We start from the raw sequence: 22,959 nt of genomic DNA, 5'->3' as shown, positions 1-22,959 counted from the left end.
GGGCCATCAATAAAGTAAATAAAGCGAACGACGAGGTCTGGGAAATGGAAAGAACTGTTGGGACGGGTGTCATTCAAGTCAAAACATGAACAATTATGGCGTCTTTTGACGCATTGTATGTCTATTTGACAGATGTAGATCGCCGCACTGGAACCGGAAATAACTTTTCGGCCCAGTTTGAACCTGTTTCGACATGAAAGAATCTCTCCTCATATCCTGTGAAATTCCATGCGAGTAATTGTTAGTTTCAGTCAAAGTTTACGTGAGCCCCACGACACTAATCGAAATATCTCGAAAACGATAAAAGGTACCTACTTCTGGTTTGCGCCAGATCGCACATGAGTATTGTTTAAATCTAAATGTACTGGAATTCCAAGGCTTTTTCGGGTTACCGCCGATGGTACCACCATTACATTCACCTGTAATTCACCTTTGAAAAGCCACCTATTCATACATGTACAATGATTTAATGTATGCGGACGATAAATGCCGAAAACAACTGAGCGTTGCGGTGTTGACCCGCCCACACGTTGCCAAATCGCCTATTCACGTAGGGTTCATGCCCATTATAATCATTGAATTAAAGTGCAACGATGATGAATTTATGAGGTTGTCAGACCTTTTCAACGAACAGTAGCAGGTTTGGTTTGCTGATTGTGCAAAACTATAAGGTTTTTCATTATTAAGACTAAAAAGCAATTAGCAGTGAAAAACCGCTCTAACTAACTAATATTGGCAGGCGAGGTGTTGCAACTTGCATATCGCACCACTAATAGAAGCTATTTACTTTCAACTTTGATGATGATATACAATATCATTAAGGTTGCAAAAGAGTTCATTTATGAAGATTTGCATGGAGAAAAGAGACATAGAGGAAACTGCCCCACAGGTCCTAAGGTAAGTAATTTTGATTTACGACTAAAAGTAATTTATAATCCTGCAATATATCAACCTTTGATGATGACGGCTGCAGTGCATACCCAGATGGGTTGCATCACACCTAAATAAAAGGTGCTATAATTGCAGGTAAATTTAAATGCGTCAATTAACCGATGAATTACGACTCTTTGAAGATTCGAATTTTATTTAGTGTTAAGGCGTTTCGTCATTTTTCTATTGATAAGCCCGCGAAAGATAGACAATGAAGTTCCATAATGACTCATGAATATGGGATCAAAAATGGTCAAATTCGAGCCCCAAAGGCTGATGGTGGCATTTGATTCGCAGTCATAATCGGGCGATTATTATGAAGAATGCACGATTTTATTGCGAGAATTTTAGGCATGAAGATGACGGTTCAAGGATAGTTTTAATGTGTTCAAAACAACGAAAGAGGTGAAAGAGAATTATTGCAATGAGATTTTCGAGGTAGAAGTAAACCTGCATCACGGAAAAAGACGTAATTTATGCTGTTTCCTAAGAGGTTCTCGAGCATTCGCCTGAGAGCAACCTTTTGACCTGCATAAGCCATCTGACCTACCTGCATCACAAAAAATTAATGAGAAAACCTCCGCGCAGTACTTATCAGTACTATCAATAGTATTATTATATGCAGTACTAGCTTCAAAACATTCCACTAGTGCTACTTTAGATGATGTAAACGCAGGCAAAACTGTGTGCAGCTTTCCAGGGGGAATGTCTACTCCCATACCAACTCGAGCTGGCTTAAGCAAAGTAGGACATCAGGAAGTAGTGTAAGAAGTCTCAATATGGAACAGACTGATAGACATCTGTTCCATATTGATGTGGAACAGATAGAAATTTGCATGGAATGCCTCGGAATAGAAAGACATTTGTTCCATATTGAAACAAAACAGAACTCGAATTTAAGAATGTGTATCAAATTGAATGCATAAGACGCAAAAAAACACGAGGTTAAGAACATAAGAAAGAAGAATAAATTGAGTTTAAAATAAGCACAAACCTGTTTGGAAATTTATGCACTGTAACCTTGATCTCTTAATACAAAGAACATTCCCAAGGATGGAACACTATTGTGTGACCTTGAAAAAAGCACTTTTTGTTTGAAACTATCATATGTCAAATCTGTTGACAATCAAACAACTGCCATTTAACCAGAATTGCCATTAAGAATTAACCAAAATTATGAATAGGTACAGAGAACGCTGTTGGTATAGATATCTGTCAATTTTATAGCTGTCAGTCATCTGCCGCTAACCGCAATTGATCTGGACAGACTCAGGTATTAAAAGTACATAATGCTCTCAGTTTCCAAGATGTCTTCCATGATTGGCTCATCGCGTCTGTCAGTGAGGTTATTTGATAGTTGAGTCACAGCTACGTTGAACTAACCTGATAATCTGTCATACGTTGACATAAAAATTAGGTATTTAGTGATTGTTCCTTCATGGTCTTGTCAAAAACGATTGAAAGTGTTATTCAGCGATTTTATTAAGGAAAAACGGCACTTCCACACTTAATCTTCGCAAGTGAAACAATTAGTAACTAATAACCCAAAATTAAAAACAAAACAATTATAAAACTTAATAAAAAAGAAGACTCATTAGCCACTTAGCAAGCAAACGAAGATCGAATCCGTTTCAGGCCACGCAAGTTTGGAGGTCACGCGCTTCTTCCCATGGAAGATCATGAAGACCGGCTCAAATGGCTAATAATTAGTGCACCATAATACACATCAGAAATGGCCTCGGGCCGATATGATTGCGAATAATGGACGAATCTTCTTCGTTTAGTGGGGGCGGCCATTTTGGATTATATAAGAGACAATACTCTACGGATAATGCACATATTCGTGTGGGTGCATCTTCATAGTGCATTGCCAAAATGAAGCACGTAAGTTATGTAGGTTTAGTCAGAGTGTTTGTGGTGAAATAGTGGCGAGGACGACGTTTCGATTGATATGTGCGAAGCAGGCTTCTTCAGGGAAGAGTAGGGAAGAGGAGAAGCACGAAATTTGAACGAACTTTCAAACTAATACCATTACCTGAATTTTCAGACTAATCACAAAATCTGTAACACTAACTGATCATCAATTAGCGTCCTTTTTCCTCAGTAAAAATGCTTTAATTACTTGGCAATTGAATATATCAGAACCTTAAAAATTTGCCCAATCTCAAATCCCTGCTCAGCTGACTCTCTCACTCGCCCTCCTGGGTTTCTGCGCTTGTGCCCGTCTGAACAACGTCCAGTATCTGCCACCCTCCCAAAGGCCTGCCGGAGGCATCCGACCAAGCTCCGGAGGATTCGGGGCAGGAGGTACCACTGGATTCGGAGGAGGAGGAGACACCACTGGATTCGGAGGAGGAAGTACTGCTGGATTCGGAGGAGGGGCACCTGGGAAATCTGGAAGTTTCGGAGGAGGCCAAGGTTTTGGAGGGGGAGCTTCAAGTCGGCCAGGAGCCGGAGGATTTGGCACCGGAGCTGCTTCTGGACCCTCCGGTTTGGGAGGAGGTTCTCAGGGTTATGGAGGCGCAGCTGCTGGAGGCTACAACCAAGGAGGTACCTACTACTTCTTACCTACTTCCTAGCAATCTAACAAATTTCCCCCTAAGGAGGAAGACCTGGTGCCGGCTCAGAAATTCCGATCATCCGCTACGAAAATGTTAACAATGGCGACGGTACTTACCAGTATCTTTACGAGACTGGTAATGGGATCAATGCCCAAGAACAAGGGGATGCTCGAGGAGATGGAACTCAGGCTCAAGGCTCTTTTTCTTATACCGCCCCTGATGGTCAGCAAATTCAAATTCAGTATACCGCAGACGAAAATGGGTTCAACCCTCAAGGACCTCATATCCCCACCCCTCCACCAATCCCTGCCGAGATCCAAAGATCCATTGAGCAGAATTTAGCCGATGAAGCTAGAGGAATAGTAGATGATGGTGCGTACAGACCTGGAGCTGATGAAGGAGGTGCTGGAGGTTACAGTGGAGGTACTTACATTATATCAACCGTTAATTTCTCTTTAAAAATTGCATTTTTTTAGGAGCTGGTGGATTTAAGCCTTCAGGAGGTGGCGGAGGAGGTTTTAGACCTCAAGGAGGAGCTGGAGGTTTCAGACCTCAGGGAGGAGTCGGAGGACTTGGTTCCGGACAGTCTCCTGTAGGGGGCGGTTATAGATACTAATCTGGCAAAATAATAACGACGTAGATCTCACTCATCAGTCTTGCCACTAACACAGTATAAATCAATGAATTAAAAACGAAAATATTGCCATAGGTTTACTGCGTACAGTTGTACGACATATACGTATGACGTACAAGTATGACGTACAAGCATGACCTACAAGTATGACGTACAAATATGACGTACAAGTATGTCGTACAATATGACGTACAAGTATGGCGTACAAGTGTTCATGTATATACTTAGCGATATTGTGTATTGCTCTACTGTGTTTATTAAACTATGTATATTTTATGTAAAATTGTCCTTTATTGCATTATTAGATAGTTCCAGCAAGTGGTTTAGTTCCCAAGATGTTTAGTTCCTCAGCATCGTCGCAGGCATCTGATAATTTTATACATTTTTTCATGCGACCGCAATGTTTAGGGACAACTTCTTACCTTCGGTGAACAAGAGGAAGCTCATATTTATATCAACTAGTTGCCACCCCTGTACGCACTTATTTTTCATTATATCATAGAGCTAATTTTCTTCTTATAAGCAAAGATCAGAACTGTGATTCTGACAAGATCCAACAAAGAGACATGTGTCGTGCAGAATCTAGAAACTTCGTGATCCATTTCTTCTAGGATCTTCATGCGATGATACTTATCTTCATATAGCATCCTCGTGCACCCCTGTTGTTCACAATATTGCATTGCTGATTTTTTCCCTCATAAACAAAGAGTAGGATTATGTTCCCACCGACATTCTGCAATATTACATGTACCTCACAAACTTCAGAAATCTTCAAATCTTCTCCTCATAGGAACTTTAAGGTGTCTACCTTCATATGACACCCTCTCACGTCTCTACCTTTCACCGTATCACCAAGCAATTTTGTTCTCTTATAACCGAAAGTTGGAACTACGTCCCTGCCAAAGTTGAGGAGAGCTGTACATGTGTTTCAAGTTTTAGAGATTTTCAAATCTACTCACCGCAGCGTCCCAAAGTGCCATTCTCCGACGTCTCCATCTTGCGACACAAATGAATGAACAATAAAAAAAAAGGATGCTCCGCACCGGCCATACAAGGACACATCTCACCACAAATTATTAAGAACAATACCACCCAAATCACTATCTCGAACCCAACATCCTCATACCTCGACGTGTGGCCCATTACTCTACAAAAAATGGTTCTTCTGCACCGACAGAACAATGGTACCATTAAAATTCGAGAAGATCAAGATCACTCGCAATGACCCTGATCGTCCGGCGGATCCGAATTCTGACATTTAGGGGCATCTTTATAGGAGATTGCATTATGGACGCCTGCAGGTGGGGTGTTTTTGGTATATAAACCTCTTAATTTTAATATTGAACCATATCACTTCTCGTGGTGTTGTATCAGTTGTTTCCAAGCACCATGACAATATCAAGTTTAGTTTTTTTGGCCTCTATGTTGGGATATGTGATCTGTGCCCGTTTAGACAACTCATACCTTCCTCCAAGTCAAAGAGGAGTGGTGAGTTTTGGTGGAGGAAATTTTAGAGCATCTAATGCAGGAGGTTTCGGAGGATCTTCTGGAGGATTTGGAGGGTTTGCGGGAGGATTTGGAGCATCTTCAGGCTCTTCAAGCAGGAGACCAATTGCCATCCTCAAGTTCAACACAGACAATAATGGAGAAGGGAGCTATAAGTAAGCCTGATAGCAATCTAATAGACTTCTCAATTAATTTTCACCTTCTCTGCAGATACAACTACGAGACAGCCAACAGGATATCTGCAGAGGAGCAGGGTGAAGCTCGAGGTGATGGTACCAAAACGCGTGGTTCCTACTCCTACATCTCCCCCGAAGGGGAACGAATCTCTATCACTTACACAGCAGATGAAAATGGTTTCGTGCCCCAGGGCAGTCACATCCCCACTCCTCCCCCAATTCCTGAAGCTATCCTGAAATCTCTGCAAGAGAATGCGGATGCAGAAGCCAGAGGGGTCTTTGACGATGGCCAGTACCGTGGAGAGGGGTTGAACGAGGGGCAGTACCAGGGGAGCAGTCAAGAGGCTGGAGCCTTTGGTACGAGCAATAATGAAGCTTTCACTGGGTACCGCTACTAGTAGTGGAACCTCTGCGTAATATGAGATTAATTTATTGCTGTTTATTATTTTGTGTATATTTCTTGCAATGCTATAATAAAGGCCATAAATTCTAATATTGTTTTTTGGTGTTTTTGGGAGTTTTTGAGATTCTGAGCGACTTCAGAAAGTTATATTGAATGGTTAGGATAGTGAGGAAATGGGGTACTTTTGAATAGGCCAATGGCCCCAGGGTCTCTTTACAAATGCCCCAATTTGTGGATCATTACATTAAAGAGCAAAATTTTACTGTTCAATAACTCAAAATTTTTGTCTATGAAGCCCAAAATGTACATCGTTTTATATTAAAAGGCACTGACGTACCAGAACCAGGCAACGAAAGATATAAATAAGTATCTCGTAAAGTCTAATATTTAACAATTCATAACTGCGTCAAATAGTGGAGCTACGCCACTGGCTTTTCAGCAGATAGATTCCAAAGCTTTTCTGCAACTTCCTAAATTTGCAAGATTTTGTACTAAAAAGCAGTGACGTAGTAAAACCAAACACCGAAAGATGCGAATATATGAAAAATATCACTCCAATATAATTTAATTTTTGTTTTAATCGTACAGCACCAAATACCAGAGTCGAATACCATATAACGCAAATTAGCTAAATAACCCGATTACCAAGTATTTCAGTTAGTCGCAACTGCCCTAAAAATGCTGCTACGTCCCTGATTTTTTTACAGGTCTCTAATCCAACTGTCCACCACAAATTCTGAAATTTGCATGAATCTACATTAAATCGGGCCACAACGCACTTAATTTCAATGGGTAATATTATGTAGAAAAAAAGTATTTTTCAAAAATAGAACATTTATTCCCCTTCAGGTCTCTAATACCCTACATCACTCTTAGCATTCACCACAACCCCTTGATCGCCTTCCACTAATTCCTCCCTATACATCCCCTCCTCCAAGCCCTCGCCATGGTACTGCCCATCATCAAAAATTCCTCTAGCTTCAGCTGCGACATTCTCTTCAAGAGCTTTAAGAATGGCTTCTGGAATGGGGTGAGGAGTGGGGATGTAGGTACCCTCTGCTACGAACCCGTTCTCATCTGCAGTGTAAGTCAGGGAAACATGCTGTCCATCTGGAAGAGTAAAAGAGTAGGAACCACGCGCCTTAGTACCATTCCTTCCGGCGTCACCATGCTCCTTTACCGAGACATTATTGGCTCCCTCGTAACTGTAACTGAAATAAAATTTTTTTAGGGGTTGTGAAGAGAACATTAGGGAACTTACCTGTAAGACCCATCTCCTTCGTTTTGGGATGTTGATTTTACGATGGGGATGATTTTGTATTTGGGAGAGGTGCTTTCATCGACTGAGTGGTGCAGGAGAAGCTCTGGAGAAGAATCCACTAAGAGGTTCCTTAAGGGGTTTGCTAAGGTTGCAGCAATGAAGCAGACAAAAATTGGTTCCTAAAAGCAGAAATATTTGAAAATGGTTACTGAATGCTTGCAAAATACTGACCAGAAGCATGATGAAGTGAGCCAGATAGTTGCATCTTTAGAGAACCCCAAGAAGCGTGTGATGATTCCAGTAGGAGCACCACAATTTTTATATCTAAAGGTAACTCATCTGGGTACCACAGAGATGACACCGAAAAGTTTTATATGTGTGGTCAAGGTTGTTTGTAATGATCTTGATTTTCTGTTTCCCATTGTTCCTGAGGGGTGTGAATAGGGAGTGATGTTATAAAACTTCCAGTAAGGAAAGATGCGCTAATGAGCCGTATTCTTTGTCCCATCAGCTCAATAACCTTGCCCAAAACAACAATCCAATGCTCAATAGATGTGTAAAAATCATCAATCTAATATAAACACTCAGGGATTTTGATTGAATCAAGAAGGAAGATCAGTCATGACCTTCGAACATCTATATCAGCACTGACATTTTTTCTTTCGATGGTACCAAGGCGAGACCCAATCGAATTTCGTATATAAACCTCAGTGACAAAAAATGTGTATCACTTCTTCAGTTTTACAGTCCAAGAAAACACTAAGATGAAGGTTTGTTCCTCAATAAATACCTTTAAAAGGTTAATTTCCCTGTTTTAGGTCATAGGGTTGGTCGTCTTAGTGGGGGTGGTCACTAGTGCTAGTCTAGACAACTCTTATCTCCCTCCCAATAATGCAGGGTTCAGACCTCGATCAAATAATCTAGGTCCTCAACCTTCAGGAGGATCTGGTTCGTCTCCCTCTGCACAGCATATTCCGATTTTGAAATTTGCTGCAGAAAATGAAGAAGAAGGCACTTATAGGTGAGCAAATTTCACTGAAAAGTCCCTCTTAACCATCATCAATTTCTCTCTACCAATAGATACAATTATGAATCTGCTAGTGGCATCTCAGCAGAAGAGCAAGGAGACGCCAGAGGCGATGGCACTAAATCCCATGGTTCCTATTCCTACACTGGATCTGATGGCCAACAGTTCTCCATCACCTACACGGCAGACGAAAACGGTTTTGTGCCTCATGGGTCCCATCTCCCCACCCCTCCACCAATTCCTGAAGCTATCTTGAAAGCCCTGCAAGAGAATGCCGAGGCTGAGGCCAGGGGAATTTTCGACGATGGGCAGTACCACGGAGAGGGCCTGGAGGATGGGGCGTATCATGGAGAAGGGGAGAATGCCAGGAGTGGGGCTGGAGATGGAACGACGGATTATGCGGCCAATGGAGGTTATAGATACTAAAATGGGCGGATATTTATTGTTTATCTGATTGTGAGGAAAAATATATAACGTTTGAGGATAGTTCAGTATTTTTGTTGTCAATAATGAATTCATGTGTAAAAAGATTATTTGAGTGTATGGAAGAAACCTTTGTAGAGCCCTCAATGCATATCCCATTACCTCCAAACCAGTCAACTGATCCTCCTCAAGCTCTACATAGATAGCAGACATATACATATAAATGAACTCATCAGCAAAACTGAAACTCCTAGATGCTTCCCTAGAGAATATACAGATTTCCCAACTCTCTTCGATCATTCAGTATGTGTATATTCTGCTCGTAGAGCCCTTAATGATGATCCTAGTATTTCCAAATGAAGGAGTCTATTTTACTCATATTTTACAGAAATAAAAGACATACATAGATGAAAATTCTCCCTAGAAATGATGCTTCGAAACTCTACCATTTAGGAGTTACAAATTTCCAAACTTCCTTCAATCTTAGAGTATACATAGAATCTGCTCGTAAAGCCCTCAAAAATGACTTTGGAATTTACAAACAAAGCAGTCTGTTCTGCCCATATTCCACACAGATAAGACATACATGCATGAATATTCTCCCGAAATATGAGGATTCTAGACTCCTCCATTTGAGAGCTAGAAATTTCCAAATTGAATTTGAAGTGAAACTAACCACATTTGATCACTCCTGGTATAAACCTATTAGTACAATAATGCCAATATGTGAGAAAGTAAAACCAGACCGCACTTAACTAGTTTATTTACGTACTGAAGATTACGCTAGAATCCGTAGGTGTTAAACATCGGCCAGATCTTCTTTCTTCAATAGCAGTACATGACCATAAAACATCCCAGGATTTAATAGATAAATTAGGCAACAACCTTTAGCTGATCAGGTGAACTTTCAGCATTTAATCCACTTTTCAATGTTCAGCCCAAAGGCTAATAAAAGTAATTTGTCCGTGTCAAAGAGCCGATCCCTTAAAAAAATTATCACAGATACATGAACCACCTTGAAGATGTTGTGGAAGGAAGATGATGGATTTGTTTGATTTGGTATTTCAGACGGGATGAAGGTTACAGATGTGGTAAATTGGTCTACTTTTACACTTGTCCTGAGCATGGTTATTAGGGCTTGAAAGCTTCCTCAATTTAATTAGAGGCCGAACCAAAATGGTACTATGCATGTACCACCAATAATTAGGTAATCACAGACTAGATTACCGAAAAACCGCATTATTTCATCATCCTCAGATAAATAAAACTGTACATATAGATGAATGGTGAAGGTGGCTTTTCTCACGTTAATTATACCTTGTTACTTACCAGCGAAAGAAGATCTTCCGTAACACATACATAGTTCGTTTTTTCTTTGGGTTAGGCAATGGTTTTGCTGCGGCTCTAGGTCGCGATGTATGGGACTAATTAAGCGGAATACAAAAATCTGAAATAGCTTTAATAACCAGAAGAAAATCTCTAAAAAATCTTCAAATCACGAGCATGAATATCGATATAAATATCTACGGGAAATATCACGTTTATTTCCCGTGTGAAACACCCACAGCATTTTTTAAGCTCATAGTATTAGAAAATAATTTCTGAGCCTCAGAAAAGGTCACATGTATGCCTCATTTCTTAAAATTTGGATCAGGAAATTATTTCTGAGCTTCACATCAAGAATCAAACAAATTTTATTATATCATATTGGATTGACCAGAAAATAATTCCCGTTCCTTTCAGTTGGTAAACCACGAGGAAAATTATTTCTGATCCTTAATAAGCAACAATGGTAATTCGCGTAAACTAAACCTCGAATGTTTGAGAAAGAAGTCCTGGTCGTCACAAAACGATATTTTTCTTCAAGGAGTAATTTGGACATCAGAAAATAATTTTCTAGCAACCCAAGTAACCTGCATGCAAGTCTAAAACATCAGCAATAATTTTCTGATCTACTGAGTTCGGATGAAAAACATTGAGACAGTCACCTTCTCAGAAATAAATCCTGAATTCTCCCTTACAATTATGAAACTTTCGTTATGTTGTGACCAGTCTCGGTACCATTCAATAAATCGACTCAACGTAATCCCATTAATCTAAATCGCCTCTTGCTCTGCGGTACCATCTCCAACAGCGGCGCCACAGGGTACCGCCATCCGCACCGTTACGTGCGCTCAATTCTTGAATGGAACCCAACCGCTTTCCCTCTCTTTTCAACGACACACGCATTAACGGTGTTATGTGTATCTGCTTTTGCAACGAGAGATGAAGAACCCGCAGGGGCGTGGGTGGGGGGATGAGGGCAGTTTCTCCCGCTGGTATAAAAAGGAATTGCCAAAATTTACAGCATACACACAGTGCAGTGCCCGAGTACCAGCAGCAACATGAACCGAGTAAGATTTTATCGAAGGGTTGGTTGGTTGGGTGGTTGGCTTGGCGGCACCATTAAATTTTAAGGGGTTCCGTTAAATTTTGAGGGGTACTATTAAATTTTAGGGAATTTCATTTAATTTTAAGGGGTGCCATTAATTTAACAAAAAGATATCACTAAATTTTAATTTTAATTTAAAATTCTTTGACTCATAGTTTCATCCGAAGTTGGTTGCATAACAAGTTCTCAAGTTTTTGATTTCCCCCTTGTATGCGTCCGTTTGTCACATGTTGTACCAGTGGTACTCGACCTCCATTAGCCAATTAAGAAATAACGCGTATTTGAGGCAATAAGAGGTGTTACATATGCGTATCTCAAATACCAAATAACTTACTTTCGATCCCAATTAACAGGGTACCACTTTCCTTTCTGCATTCTATTGGGCGACAAATCATTAATTCAACCAATATATTTCAGATCATACTTGCAGTAGCCTTCTTCGGCATCGCCTCTTGCGGAAGGTTGGATGGGAGTCAATACCTCCCTCCAAATTCACAAGTAAATAAATACCAAGGAGGAGGAGGCGGAGGATCTCCTCAGTACCAAGGTGAATTTGTCACTTCAATGTTGAGCTAAAGAAATGTAATTTTTAAGCATTCCAGCTAATGGTGCTGCAGGACAGTACCAAGGAGGAGCCGACAACTACCAAAGATCCCCCAACGCAGACATCCCAATTTTGAAGCTGGACAACCAAAATGAGGGAGACGGCAACTATTTGTACTCTTTCGAAACCGGCAACGGTATTCAGGCTCAGCAACAGGGCAGTGCCCATGAAGGTGCAGGTACCCAGTCCCAGGTAACATCCTCCTAATCCCCAAAAGCCCCTTGAATTTCACTTAAATTTCTTTAGGGATCATACTCCTATACTTCCCCCGAAGGGGAGCAGATCCAAATCAGCTACCAAGCTGACGAAAACGGGTTCCAAGCACAAGGTTCCCACATCCCCACTGCCCCTCCAGTACCTGAAGAAATCCAAAAAGCCATTGAGCAAAATTTGGCTGATGAGGCCAGGGGAATTGTAGATGATGGCCAATACAGACCTGAGCATCAAGGAAATGGAGAGCAAGGTACCTTTGGTACCTAAATGATCCAAATGGGTTAATGATGATTTTTATTTCAGGGGGATACCAGCAAAGGAACCAGTACCAAGGGGGCGCTCAAAGCAATCAGTACATCCCTCCCAACGCAGGACAGAGACAGGGTGGTAACGGAGGGTACAAGTACTAAGTTAAGGGTTGGTTGTATTTAAAGATTGACAATAAAATGTGATGTTGTGATGTTATGGGATGCTTTTATTGCGCTGAATTTCCCGTGGTACCACCCCAAGGTACCGAGTTTGAGGTGTATAATTAGGAACATGTTAGGTCTCTTCAGCGTTCATTTATCACTGGTTCTATTATGGTTCGCAGCTTCGAAAGGTACCAATTTTAACGTCACATTAGTATCTACTTTGGTGCTTAGTTCGGCATATTTATGACTTCACAAATCCATGAAAAAGCACTTCTTCGAACGATGCTTAATAGTAATTTTCACGGGTCTTGAAAAGTTTGATTTATGGGTGACATGGGTCCTCTGTAGATGATGGACACCTCAATTGGGTTCCTGAAGCTTTAGACAAACATTTTGCGCAACCTCCATTCTCTGATTTTAAAAATCACAAATATAGGTACTAAAGCGATTATGCATCTCAGAAACGAAAAGAGAGAGAGGTTTATTGAGAGTTCTAAGGCGCAACGATTAATTTAAGATATTTTTTAAGGCCACGTGTTCCCGAGATATCGGCGTTCGAAATTTCAAGGGTGACAAAAAATCGGACCTCATTTACAATCTTTACGAAGATTCCTCAATGATTTGGGTTAGTTTGGGTTAATTAGGGTGAAAGCTTTAAAAAGGACCAGCTGTAAAGGAAAATTTGTACCGCTTTCGGTATCTCTTTTGATACTTCTTGTCGATTTTCCTTGGATTCCTTTTGGGTTACTAATTTCCAAGAACCGATTTTTAAATTCCTCGAGATAAGTTATAAGCCATAAATTCTTCTGGCAGGCCTAAATCTATTTAAACATTATTAGTCATGATCTATTGCTGATAATTTATACCTATATGTATATTGAGCCATAAAACTCAGCAAACAATGCGATATATAACCAGTGGTTATCTGAGATACTACTTCAAAAGAGATGTCTAATGTATACACTTAAAAGCACCTATATTTCAAACATTAGCGTTAGCACTGAGAAATGCGCAAATGGTACTGTTTTGTAATAATTTTAGTGGCAGTTTTATGCTATTTATCCACACGAGACACCCCAGTACCACACCGAAATAACGAGAAAATATTGTAAGTTTTTATTGTATAATTGTGGTTAACATGAGTTAAATTTAAATAGGAAATACCTGAACGACTCAATGAAGATGAATAGAAGAAACCGCTCGATGATTCTTCAGATTCCGTTCACAGTTCCAGTTAAGGCAGTTTCAAACAAGACTTAATGGTACCGCCAGAGGATAAAAAATGTACAAAAAGCAATAAATAAATAATAAATAAACGCTATTTATTTGCATCTAAAACCCCAACAAATACACAAATATTTACAAGAAACAACTCTATAAGACCCTAATATCTATATCCTCCATTGGGCGCGATGGGCTGCTGCGGCCCTTGATTCTGATTGGAAAAGCCTTGGGGGGCAGGTTTGATTCCTTGAGGGCCTTGCGGGTACCCCCCAGACGGCTGGTGGTACTGTCCCTCATCGTGACCCTCGTGGTACTGCCCATCGTCCCCCTCAGGCTGGTAGGCCCCTTCGAGAATTGCCCCCGAAGCCTCGGCTTGCCGGATAACTTCCAGAGATTTCAAAATTTCCTGAGGGATTGGTGGTGGGGTGGGTAGATGGGCACCTTGAGCGACATACCCATTTTCGTCTGCCGTGTAGGTAATTTCAAAGTGCTCCCCTTCGGGGGAGGAGAACCTGTAGGAACCCTGCGCCTTGTTCCAGCCGGATTGGGCGGAGCCCTCCTCTTGGGCGGCGATATCATTGCCAGTCTCGTAAGCATACCTAGATCACTATTAGGTCAGCTTTTAGAACGTACTATGGCGATTCGTACCTGTAGGTACCATCTCCCGGGTTTTCAGTATCAAGCCTCAAAATTGGCACATCAGCTAACGGGGATCTTTGAGTGGGATACTGCTGTGAAGGGTACTGCCCACTTGCCTGGCCTTGAGGCTGAAACCCTGATGGTGCCGGGGCTCCGTACTGCCCTTGAGGTGCTGGGGTAGAGGGCTTTACAGAAAAGTTAACCTAAAGTGAGTTAACGTACCTCCTCCTGCAGCTGGTCCTGTCTTGGGTGGTTGAAAGCCTTGCGGCTGCCCTTGGTTGCCTTGGGGAGGGAGGTACTGCAGATTGTCCAACCTCGCGGAAGAAACGTAATTAACGAAAGCTAGCACTGCCAAAACCTACAAGAAATTTTTTTTTATTGTTAATTAACTTTCCAGCAATTATTTTCTCATCATTAGCAGATATCAGTAATCCTTGTGATAATTAGTTAATTCTATTTTTATGCACAATATTAATCCCAAATATTAATAAGGTTCTGTTAGGTAACAGGCGATGTAGAGAGGTTCTTGTTGAACTGCACAAATTGCTCGTATCTAACCTTTGGGCATATTAGAAAGCCCCAAGAAGAAGGTACTCGAACCAAAAGTGGTGGTTCTAGGTCATTTTCAGATCTCGATGAATTCGCACAAAAGCGCTTATTGTTAGTCGTGAAAAATGGATTATTACATCGGTAGATTATTGCGATTATACGCGTGGGAATCGCGGTTTTATGCAATTGGTGCCTCGAGTGTGCGAAGAACCTTGCGAGGTACTGCAATGGTACCACTGCATGCAATGCATCAGTCAGTGGTACCGCTTTGAGACCATTTTACCGAATAACTAAGGTTCCCAAGTCTTCCAGCACCTTCCTTCGGGAGTTTCGTTCTTGCACTTGATTTTCCAGAGAAATCACTAATTCTTCTCTTTATTTTATGATCTTAAAGATCGACACACTTCAAAGAAATAGCCGAATCACTTTGACCTCAAATTAGACTGTTTCTGAGTATATTTTCTTGCACAATTGTTCAATAATTGTTGATGCCTGAGGGTGGTGATATTTTTTTAAAAAGAACATCAGTTATTGCAGAATCTTCACTTTTGCTTTTGAAGATCGATACATTCTGAAAAAATAGCTCTAAAACCATAAAACCTAAATAGACTCTTCGTGTGTTTCTTTCTGCACACGATCCTTTAGAGATTATCTTCTTTATTTAAGAAAATTGTCAACTATTCTAGCAAGCATCATCTTCATTTGCGCTCTTGAACATTGAAAAAAGTGAAGATATAGCAGAATTTTTATGGCTAATAAATAGACTCTTTTCCCAGTAATTCCAAATGATTCAGAAGGATTCTTTTCCGGCAATATCATAAATTATTGCAGCTTTCTATATCTTCATTTGCGCAATTGAAGATCGGCAATTAATAAAGCTAAACCCAACTTAACATCCTATCAGGAGTGTGTGATCTACACCACTGATCCTATCAGTGGTGTAGATTTTATCCCTGGACACCAAATTGAAGACTTTATTTTCCATCATTATTCATCATCACATATATATCAAATATTGAAGAAATAGATGAATTAAAAATAGATAAAAGAACTGCAAAGATCCTTGAAATATTTATATAACAACTTCCTTAGTTTCCCTTCGGGAGGTTTTCTCGATCTTTTTCGTAACACTGAGCGACATTCTCTGTCTATTTTTTTTCGTGAAAATCGGTAAAATGCGAAGACAGAGAAGACTCTTACTTACTCTTCTAAATAAATTTTTCTTAAGTCGCTCCACTGGTATGATTCTCCAAGAATTGTTAAAGACCCAAGAATCATATGTTTATGGCACGCTCATTTGTGAGTGTGAAGAATTGCAAACCTTAAACAAACGGTGGGTTAATTAGTCTACTAAATTAAAATCTCCTTATCTCGCCTGAAAACTTAAATTTTGAGCATTCTTCTCCCTATTACTTATATTCTATGACGATTCTATGAAGAATTCTATAAAGATATTCTATGAAGATTCGATAAAGAACATTTTAATATTTGGCAACTGCAGAGGCAAAGTTCAACCAGGAGTCCTTCAAAATTGAAGAATTGAAGCAATAAAGTAGATTATTCTATGTACAATATTTTAATTAAGAAATGCACAGCATTGCCAAGTTTACTCGCAATTTCTCAAAAATTTATGGACGATAATTCAAGTGACTGACTTCCTTCCCCGCTTCGGGGTAAACCTGGCAAGACCGCTGCGTCACTACACCATTGCTCCTCACTAAAATCAACAAATGACAACAAATCCACTCACTTTATGCATCGCGCCGCTGATGAACCACAAAGGAAACTGGTGCAAACTTAATTCGTGGGAACAAAGACTGGTGTGTGGCCAAATTGGGGTACTCTTCTTATACGTGCGGGTGCCTCCCACCCGTATGAACCAATTACACCGAGAGGTACCCAAGACTAATTGGTGCTAGCTGTTATATGAAGAGACGAACTTGAACTTTTTAACTCTCGTAGATGATTTCCTTAATGGCCTAATGGGTACCTACCTATTGGATAATGTAAAGAACCTTGGGGTGTCAAATTTACCTGAGAGCCTTTCATATAAAGGTTTCATGATGAGAGAGGAAGCTGAAGAAGATTCAATAATCGAGTTTCCATTTTCCCAAGTTTGGTGAAGTTCCTGTAGGATTTTCTGGGGACCGCGATGATGCAATCGGTCCCAATCAATATGCACTCATCATCATCAGCAACAGAGGATCTTAGGCAATAATGCCGATCTTAAAAGCTTCTTTGGCAATATTGCACATACGACCAAATTAATTACTTAATTTACCATAAAATTGATCGAGCACTATTTATGATTGATTGGGGCTTTTAAGAAATCATGGAAGTATTAAATTATTTCGCTAATTAAGAGATACATGTGATTGGGCTAGTAAAAAGTTTTACACCTCTGACCATGAGATTATGGAAAATAATTTCAGGAAAATACGTGACAATTTTGCCCTGTTTGAATACAGTTTCTTACCGCTCAGAGCCGGCCTTTGCAAGTCCGCCGCCCTGACCCCCCTTGGACTACCAGGGGTGGAATAGATCTGCATATACTCAGATTCCAGTGCTTCTTTTTAGTTTTATACAGAATGATTGCAAGTGTAAATCCTCAAAATTTCCCTTCAATTGAATCTCTATGGATCGGGCTGCAGCGCTCATACCAACCAAATGTCGTCTTCGTGATATTGCCCTCTTTGATCCTCATATAGTGGAGGATTTGGATGCAGTAGCCATTTTGCGCACACATATTTTCTTCAAAATAGAAAAAAACGAGATTTTTAACGTGATAGTTAGCCTACTTAATAGAGGTGAATCGTGATCCCACGTACCCCCGACTGTAGCTCACGATCCCAAAATGTGAGTTCTTTGCAGGCTCGGTGTCTCATATCGGTAGATCTCGTTTTCATCAAGAAAAACCCCTGTGTCTACATCCTGCAAATGCTGTAGTGTTTCGGTGCAGGTTTCTTCATGTTCTGCATGAAGCTCGTTATTTGACACGCTAGGACAAACACTGCAAACCATAAAGACTATCACAGTATAACCTCTTTCCTCATGTCTTATTCCTAGGGTTTTTGCATGACTTCTTCATGAGGAAGGCTGAATTTTATAGTCCATTAAAAAGTTTATGGCTTCAGTGTGATTGTTAATTTACTTTTTGCTCAGATGATGATGATGAGGTATTCTTACCTACATCTGGCACTATTGTATTACCGCTGGTGTTTTGACTGAAGAAGATTAATTGCCTCCACGGCATTGAGTTTGGGCCTCAACATTCAATTACCAGAATCTTAAAAAATCACCCAAATCAACGTCTTTTCAATCATCCGCGCAAGCTCTTTTATTTGCAGACGGATGTAACATCGTCGATTATTCCACAACAGCAATTCATTCATCTTTAGTTATTGTTTACTATCTTTTTCAGACAGTAATTATTTCATAGATAGGTATTTTTTATGACACCATGTCGCTTAACGCAAACGCAGGACCGGACTCTAGGGAGCATTAGCATTGCGCTGCTTATGGTCGGTTTCCTCCTAGTTTGACCCTGTCGCCAAGCGAATCGACGTGTTTATGTAGCATATTACCTGATATTTGATCGTCGAAGTGCCCATTAAATGGTCTGAATTTCGAGTGCTAAATGCAGGAACGACTTTATTTTGCAGCCTTGAGAAAGTCCCCCATTGGGGCCCTGCCTGCGATGGGTAAAATCTAAAATTACCAGCTTTGAGATCATCAACCACAAACAAAAATCCATATAGCACGGATCTAGCCGATAAAGGTTACTGAAGAGTCACGATTTTTTCTGCAGCATCTCAATTTTTTAATGTGTCTATATAGTTAACTTCATTAACACGTAAGAGGCATGTTCAATTAGTGTCTATTTTGTTGGAAATACGTCGTTTTTTGTCGCGCCGTTGGTGGGAGACACCATCATGGTACCTATATAACCTTTATGGTGCTCCAGCTCCAGCAGTAGGGTAGTTTTTGTGCATGGTGGTTGAACAGCAGAGATTTAACCGGGATTAACATGATGAAGCAGGTAAGACGTTACATTATTGCTAAAACAATGCCATCTTATGTAAATATTTAATGTAACAGCGAAAAGACCTAGTTCCCATCGAGTAATTAAATAATAATTAATTTTTGCTGAGTTATATGTGCAATCGACCAAACTTTCTTTCAGGTATTCCTGGCCTTGGCCCTTATAGCCTACGTGGAATGTGCGAAATTAAATAATTTGAGCTACCTACCTCCCGATAACAGGCCCAAAAACACTGCGAACTACGACCAAGGACTTGCAACTCCAAACGTCCAAGGGTCAACTCAAGAACAACCTTCAATAGGACACTTTGGCATGACCCCAGGAGCAGCACAACCCGCTTTTGGAGGCAACTACCTAGAACCTACTAGCGGTAGCCATCAAGGGCCTGCAGGGTCTCAATACTCCGGTCAAGCACCGCAAGGTCACTCTGGAGCTCCTGGAGGATCAGCACCTTCATCAGGTCCTCAGTACTCCAATCAACCTCAACAAAGCTACTCCAAATCTGGACCTTCCGCCGGAGGATCTCAGCAAGGGTCTTCTACAGGCCAACAGATCCCTATCCTCAAACTAGACACTCAAAACGACGGTGCTGGAAACTATCATACTGAATACGAGACTGGAAATGGGATCCAATCTGTTGAAACAGGGGAAAATAAGGGTGCGGGTGAGGTGATCCAGGGTTCTTTCTCCTACACCTCCCCCGAGGGTGAGAAAATTGGCCTCAGCTATACCGCTGATGAGGAGGGATTCCATCCTCAAGGAGATAACCTGCCAACGCCTCCTCCAGTGCCCGAAGCTATTTTGAAAAGCATTGAATACAATAAGGCTCATCCTGAGGAAGAAGGAGATGATGGGTCGTATAATGAAGATGCAGAGTCTAAGCAATATTTAGCACCGAAAAATAATGGTTATTCTGGAGGTCAATCAGGAGGTTTCCCTTCTAGTGGAGGACACGGGACCTTTGGTACTTCAAGTGGAGGTTGTTCAGGATTTGGTGCAGGATGCAGTAAAAGTGGAGGCGACCAATCTTCGCAATCTTATGGGCCATCTTTCCAAGGAGCAACCCAACCATCTAGCTTTTATGGGCCATCATCCGGTGCTTTTGAACCGTCTTCCCGAGGGCCAGGAGCTAACCAACCATCTCAATTTTACCGACCATCACTTCAAGGACCGAACCAGTCTGCATCCGGTGCTATTAGACCAACTTCTCAAGGAACTGCTTCAAGCCAACCTACCAACTCTTATACACCTCCATCAGAGACCTTTAGCTCATCTTCCCAAGTAGGTAGCACAAGCTATCCTTGTAAGAGTGGTGGACCTTCATGTGGTGCTTTTGGACCATCTTCTCAAACACTAGTAGCTAACCAACCATCTCAACTTTACCAACCATCGTCTCAAGGACCTAATCAACCTGGATCTGGTGCCTCTGGTTCATCTTCCCAAGGAGCCGATTCAAGCTATCCTTGTAAGTCTGGCGAACCTTCATGTGGAGCATTTGGGCCATCTTCCCAAGGATCAGCAATTAGTCAACCTTCTCAATCTTACGGACCTTCTTCCAACCCATTTGGACCCATATCGAAACATAACGCTTTTGGACCATCTACTCAAGAAAATAGACCAAATCAACCTTCTCAAGCATACGGTGCTTCAGGATCAGCTTCTCATGGAACTAGTTCCAATCAACCTTCTCAACCTTATGGGCCATCATCTGGCTTTGAACCGTCTTCGTACACTCCTGGAACTAATCAGCAAAGCTTTGCTTGCGCTGGCTCCGCCTCAGGATGTCGTCCTTCTTATGGACAATCGAAACCTGGTACTTTTGGACCATCACCCCAAGGAAGTCAATCTTACAAACCTTCATCTGGTGCTAGTCCAAGTCAAACATCTCAATCCTATGGTGCATTCGAGCACCCAGGAGCTGGTCCATCTTCCAGTGCTCCAGGGCCATCTCACTCCTCAAGTAGTGGACCCCAAGCATCCATACCTAGTGTTTCTAGACCATCACCTCAAGCAACTGGTCCAAGCCAACCTGCTCAACCTTACGGATCAACATCTGGGACTTTCGGACTATCATCCCAAGGGGCTGGACCATCCTCCAGTGCTTTTAGTCCGTCTTCTCACACCCCCGGAGCAAGTCAACCTTCTCAGCCATTGAATGGTGGTTGCACGGGTTTCTCTGGTTGTATAAACGGAGACCAACCTTCACCTTCGAAATTTGATACATTTGGGTCATCATCTCAAACGAGTAGTCCAAAACTTTCTCAATCTTATGGACCTTCATCAGGTGCTTCAGGACCGTCCAGGGGATCCTCTTCTCCTACGCAGGGTGGATTCTCAGGCCAAACGCCAGGTTCTTTCCCCTCTCAACCTTCATCCATTGCTTACAGTGGAGCTCAAGCTGTATCAGGAGAATCTGGCTACCAGTACAAATCCCCCACTGCTCAATTTGGTACTTCGTCAGGCCCTCAGAGCCCTTCTAGTGCTTTGGGTAAAGGAGAGTTCGGACCAAGCTTCGATGGAAGTCGTGTAAGGCCTTCTGGGGCTCCAGCTGTGCAGGCTCAAGATGAAAATGGAGGTTATTTGTATTAAATATTAAAACTTTGGTTTTATTAATGTACTGCCATAACATTGTACGATTTTGTGTAAGTAAATTGAAATTTATACTGCGAATAATTGTGTACTTCTGAGAAGCAATTAAAAGATTATTCAAGTACTCCTGTAGCCCATAATGGTAGATCAATTATGGGCCTTCATGCCCATATAGAATATGCTTCTTCTTCGAAAGAATTGGCTTCGTTTCAACGAAAAATGTGGGCCACCAGAGCAATTATTTTGAAAATTGATCCTCTAATAGCAGGCTTAGTATTTGATTGATGGCCCGGGGTCAGGTCAGACTTGCCCAACGATCATGAAAGAAGATCATGTCAGTTTTGCATTGGTCAATCGGTCTCAAATTGGACGTGAATCTGTTTTAAGTGATCCATTGCATAAGACATATGGCCTAGTGAAGGTATTTATTTGTTAATAGACTGTACAGCTATGCCCGTAACTGAAGAATTATTACGAGTACAGATTTGAGGACTTTCCATCTGAGGGCAAGAGAATTTTCCGTTTGAGAAGCTCCCGGATATTTACAATTAGAATGGCTCTGACTGCATGTTCACATATAGGCTGAAGGCCGGGTTTCATCAGCGTAATCTATAGATAATCATTATTAGGATAATGATCTAAAAAAATTATTATAATAAATTGCCCATGTGCTTGAGGCGGTACAGAGCCATCAAAGGTAATCTAAAGTGAGCGAATATTAGATAGAGTTTTACTTCAGCGAAAATTTTTGATTTTTGAATAAAAACATTGTAAAAAATTTCGAATAAAGATTGTGTCTTGATCGTTGATATCACGAAAAAAACATTGTCTAAAAGACACTTTCATTAGGCTCTGGAATCGGAAAGTCTAAAAGGTGCTCTTTCTGTTTTGGGAAACTTGTCATCAAATGACCTCCATATTCTCAAGATATTTCCTAAGTATATTTTTATGAAAGAATGACGTTAGTTCTGGCCAATTAAGAGCAATTTAGAAGAAGGTTTCCAGCGGATCTTGAATTTATGGTGAATAGAAATTTCTTAAGGAACTTGAAAATTACCTTGAGAATGTAAGCAATGAGGAAATGATCAATTATAGGAGGAAATAGTGGAATTATCAGATATCGGTACGTGGAAATCTCCAAGTTTCCATGCACTAAGCTTTTTACTTTTTAAATTTTCACACGTAAATATCCACTTTTTTGCTCTTGAAATGTTCAACTTTCGTCTCAACATGAAAAAACTACTTTAATCACCCAACTCTAACATTGATTTGAACATACTCTTTATTGAAAACAGTTTAGTTTCAGCTCTCAGTGTGAAAAGATCTAAATTGAG

The 22,959-nt window shown here is 40.9% G+C and overlaps 7 protein-coding genes across 7 annotated transcripts; 5 read left to right on the top strand and 2 right to left on the bottom strand.

The window, feature by feature from the left end:
* The first annotated feature begins 2,724 nt into the window (after positions 1 to 2,724).
* Positions 2,725 to 4,398, top strand: LOC136411632 (pupal cuticle protein 20-like). Its single transcript, XM_066394276.1, has 4 exons — positions 2,725 to 2,814; positions 3,111 to 3,480; positions 3,534 to 3,914; positions 3,968 to 4,398. The coding sequence occupies exons 1-4, from the start codon at positions 2,806 to 2,808 to the stop codon at positions 4,105 to 4,107; spliced, it is 900 nt and encodes a 299-aa protein (XP_066250373.1). The 5' UTR covers positions 2,725 to 2,805; the 3' UTR covers positions 4,108 to 4,398.
* A 1,116-nt stretch (positions 4,399 to 5,514) lies between these two features.
* On the top strand, positions 5,515 to 6,205 carry LOC136411658 (pupal cuticle protein 36-like). Its single transcript, XM_066394311.1, has 2 exons — positions 5,515 to 5,786; positions 5,842 to 6,205. The coding sequence occupies exons 1-2, from the start codon at positions 5,515 to 5,517 to the stop codon at positions 6,203 to 6,205; spliced, it is 636 nt and encodes a 211-aa protein (XP_066250408.1).
* Positions 6,206 to 7,063: 858 nt separating this feature from the next.
* LOC136411657 (endocuticle structural glycoprotein SgAbd-4-like) lies at positions 7,064 to 7,711 on the bottom strand. Its single transcript, XM_066394310.1, has 3 exons — positions 7,703 to 7,711; positions 7,472 to 7,650; positions 7,064 to 7,421 (listed from the first exon to the last, which is right to left on the bottom strand). The coding sequence occupies exons 1-3, from the start codon at positions 7,709 to 7,711 to the stop codon at positions 7,064 to 7,066; spliced, it is 546 nt and encodes a 181-aa protein (XP_066250407.1).
* A 524-nt stretch (positions 7,712 to 8,235) lies between these two features.
* On the top strand, positions 8,236 to 8,924 carry LOC136411655 (endocuticle structural glycoprotein SgAbd-2-like). The gene is made up of 3 exons (XM_066394307.1): positions 8,236 to 8,241; positions 8,290 to 8,492; positions 8,552 to 8,924. Exons 1-3 carry the CDS (start codon positions 8,236 to 8,238, stop codon positions 8,922 to 8,924), a joined length of 582 nt encoding a protein of 193 aa, XP_066250404.1.
* A 2,311-nt stretch (positions 8,925 to 11,235) lies between these two features.
* Positions 11,236 to 12,594, top strand: LOC136411832 (endocuticle structural glycoprotein SgAbd-2-like). The gene is made up of 5 exons (XM_066394581.1): positions 11,236 to 11,314; positions 11,770 to 11,899; positions 11,982 to 12,148; positions 12,203 to 12,419; positions 12,473 to 12,594. Exons 1-5 carry the CDS (start codon positions 11,306 to 11,308, stop codon positions 12,577 to 12,579), a joined length of 630 nt encoding a protein of 209 aa, XP_066250678.1. The 5' UTR covers positions 11,236 to 11,305; the 3' UTR covers positions 12,580 to 12,594.
* A 1,271-nt stretch (positions 12,595 to 13,865) lies between these two features.
* On the bottom strand, positions 13,866 to 16,862 carry LOC136411830 (pupal cuticle protein 20-like). The gene is made up of 4 exons (XM_066394579.1): positions 16,745 to 16,862; positions 14,668 to 14,803; positions 14,455 to 14,617; positions 13,866 to 14,405 (listed from the first exon to the last, which is right to left on the bottom strand). Exons 1-4 carry the CDS (start codon positions 16,751 to 16,753, stop codon positions 13,967 to 13,969), a joined length of 747 nt encoding a protein of 248 aa, XP_066250676.1. The 5' UTR covers positions 16,754 to 16,862; the 3' UTR covers positions 13,866 to 13,966.
* Positions 16,863 to 18,762: 1,900 nt separating this feature from the next.
* Positions 18,763 to 21,726, top strand: LOC136411781 (spidroin-2-like). The gene is made up of 2 exons (XM_066394492.1): positions 18,763 to 19,033; positions 19,178 to 21,726. The coding sequence occupies exons 1-2, from the start codon at positions 19,022 to 19,024 to the stop codon at positions 21,623 to 21,625; spliced, it is 2,460 nt and encodes an 819-aa protein (XP_066250589.1). The 5' UTR covers positions 18,763 to 19,021; the 3' UTR covers positions 21,626 to 21,726.
* Positions 21,727 to 22,959: the final 1,233 nt, after the last annotated feature.

Source organism: Euwallacea similis, chromosome 10 (assembly GCF_039881205.1).
Source record: "Euwallacea similis isolate ESF13 chromosome 10, ESF131.1, whole genome shotgun sequence".
In the NCBI taxonomy this organism is placed as follows: Eukaryota; Metazoa; Arthropoda; class Insecta; order Coleoptera; family Curculionidae; genus Euwallacea; species Euwallacea similis.
The sequence above is the reverse complement of the archived record's forward strand: the minus strand, read 5'-3'. Positions and strand labels throughout refer to the sequence as shown.

Coding starts and splice junctions, on each gene's coding strand:
- LOC136411632 (XM_066394276.1), top strand. Junction 3,481..3,533: donor TGGAGGCTACAACCAAGGAG/GTACCTACTACT, acceptor TTTCCCCCTAAG/GAGGAAGACCTGGTGCCGGC. Junction 3,915..3,967: donor TGCTGGAGGTTACAGTGGAG/GTACTTACATTA, acceptor GCATTTTTTTAG/GAGCTGGTGGATTTAAGCCT.
- LOC136411658 (XM_066394311.1), top strand. CDS start 5,515: ATGACAATATCAAGTTTAGTTTTTTTGGCCTCTATGTTGGGATATGTG. Junction 5,787..5,841: donor AATGGAGAAGGGAGCTATAA/GTAAGCCTGATA, acceptor CCTTCTCTGCAG/ATACAACTACGAGACAGCCA.
- LOC136411657 (XM_066394310.1), bottom strand. Junction 7,422..7,471: donor GAAGGAGATGGGTCTTACAG/GTAAGTTCCCTA, acceptor ATTTTATTTCAG/TTACAGTTACGAGGGAGCCA.
- LOC136411655 (XM_066394307.1), top strand. Junction 8,493..8,551: donor GAAGAAGAAGGCACTTATAG/GTGAGCAAATTT, acceptor CTCTACCAATAG/ATACAATTATGAATCTGCTA.
- LOC136411830 (XM_066394579.1), bottom strand. Junction 14,618..14,667: donor AGGACCAGCTGCAGGAGGAG/GTACGTTAACTC, acceptor CCTCTACCCCAG/CACCTCAAGGGCAGTACGGA. Junction 14,406..14,454: donor CCGGGAGATGGTACCTACAG/GTACGAATCGCC, acceptor ATAGTGATCTAG/GTATGCTTACGAGACTGGCA.
- LOC136411832 (XM_066394581.1), top strand. Junction 12,149..12,202: donor GTGCAGGTACCCAGTCCCAG/GTAACATCCTCC, acceptor AAATTTCTTTAG/GGATCATACTCCTATACTTC. Junction 12,420..12,472: donor TCAAGGAAATGGAGAGCAAG/GTACCTTTGGTA, acceptor TTTTTATTTCAG/GGGGATACCAGCAAAGGAAC.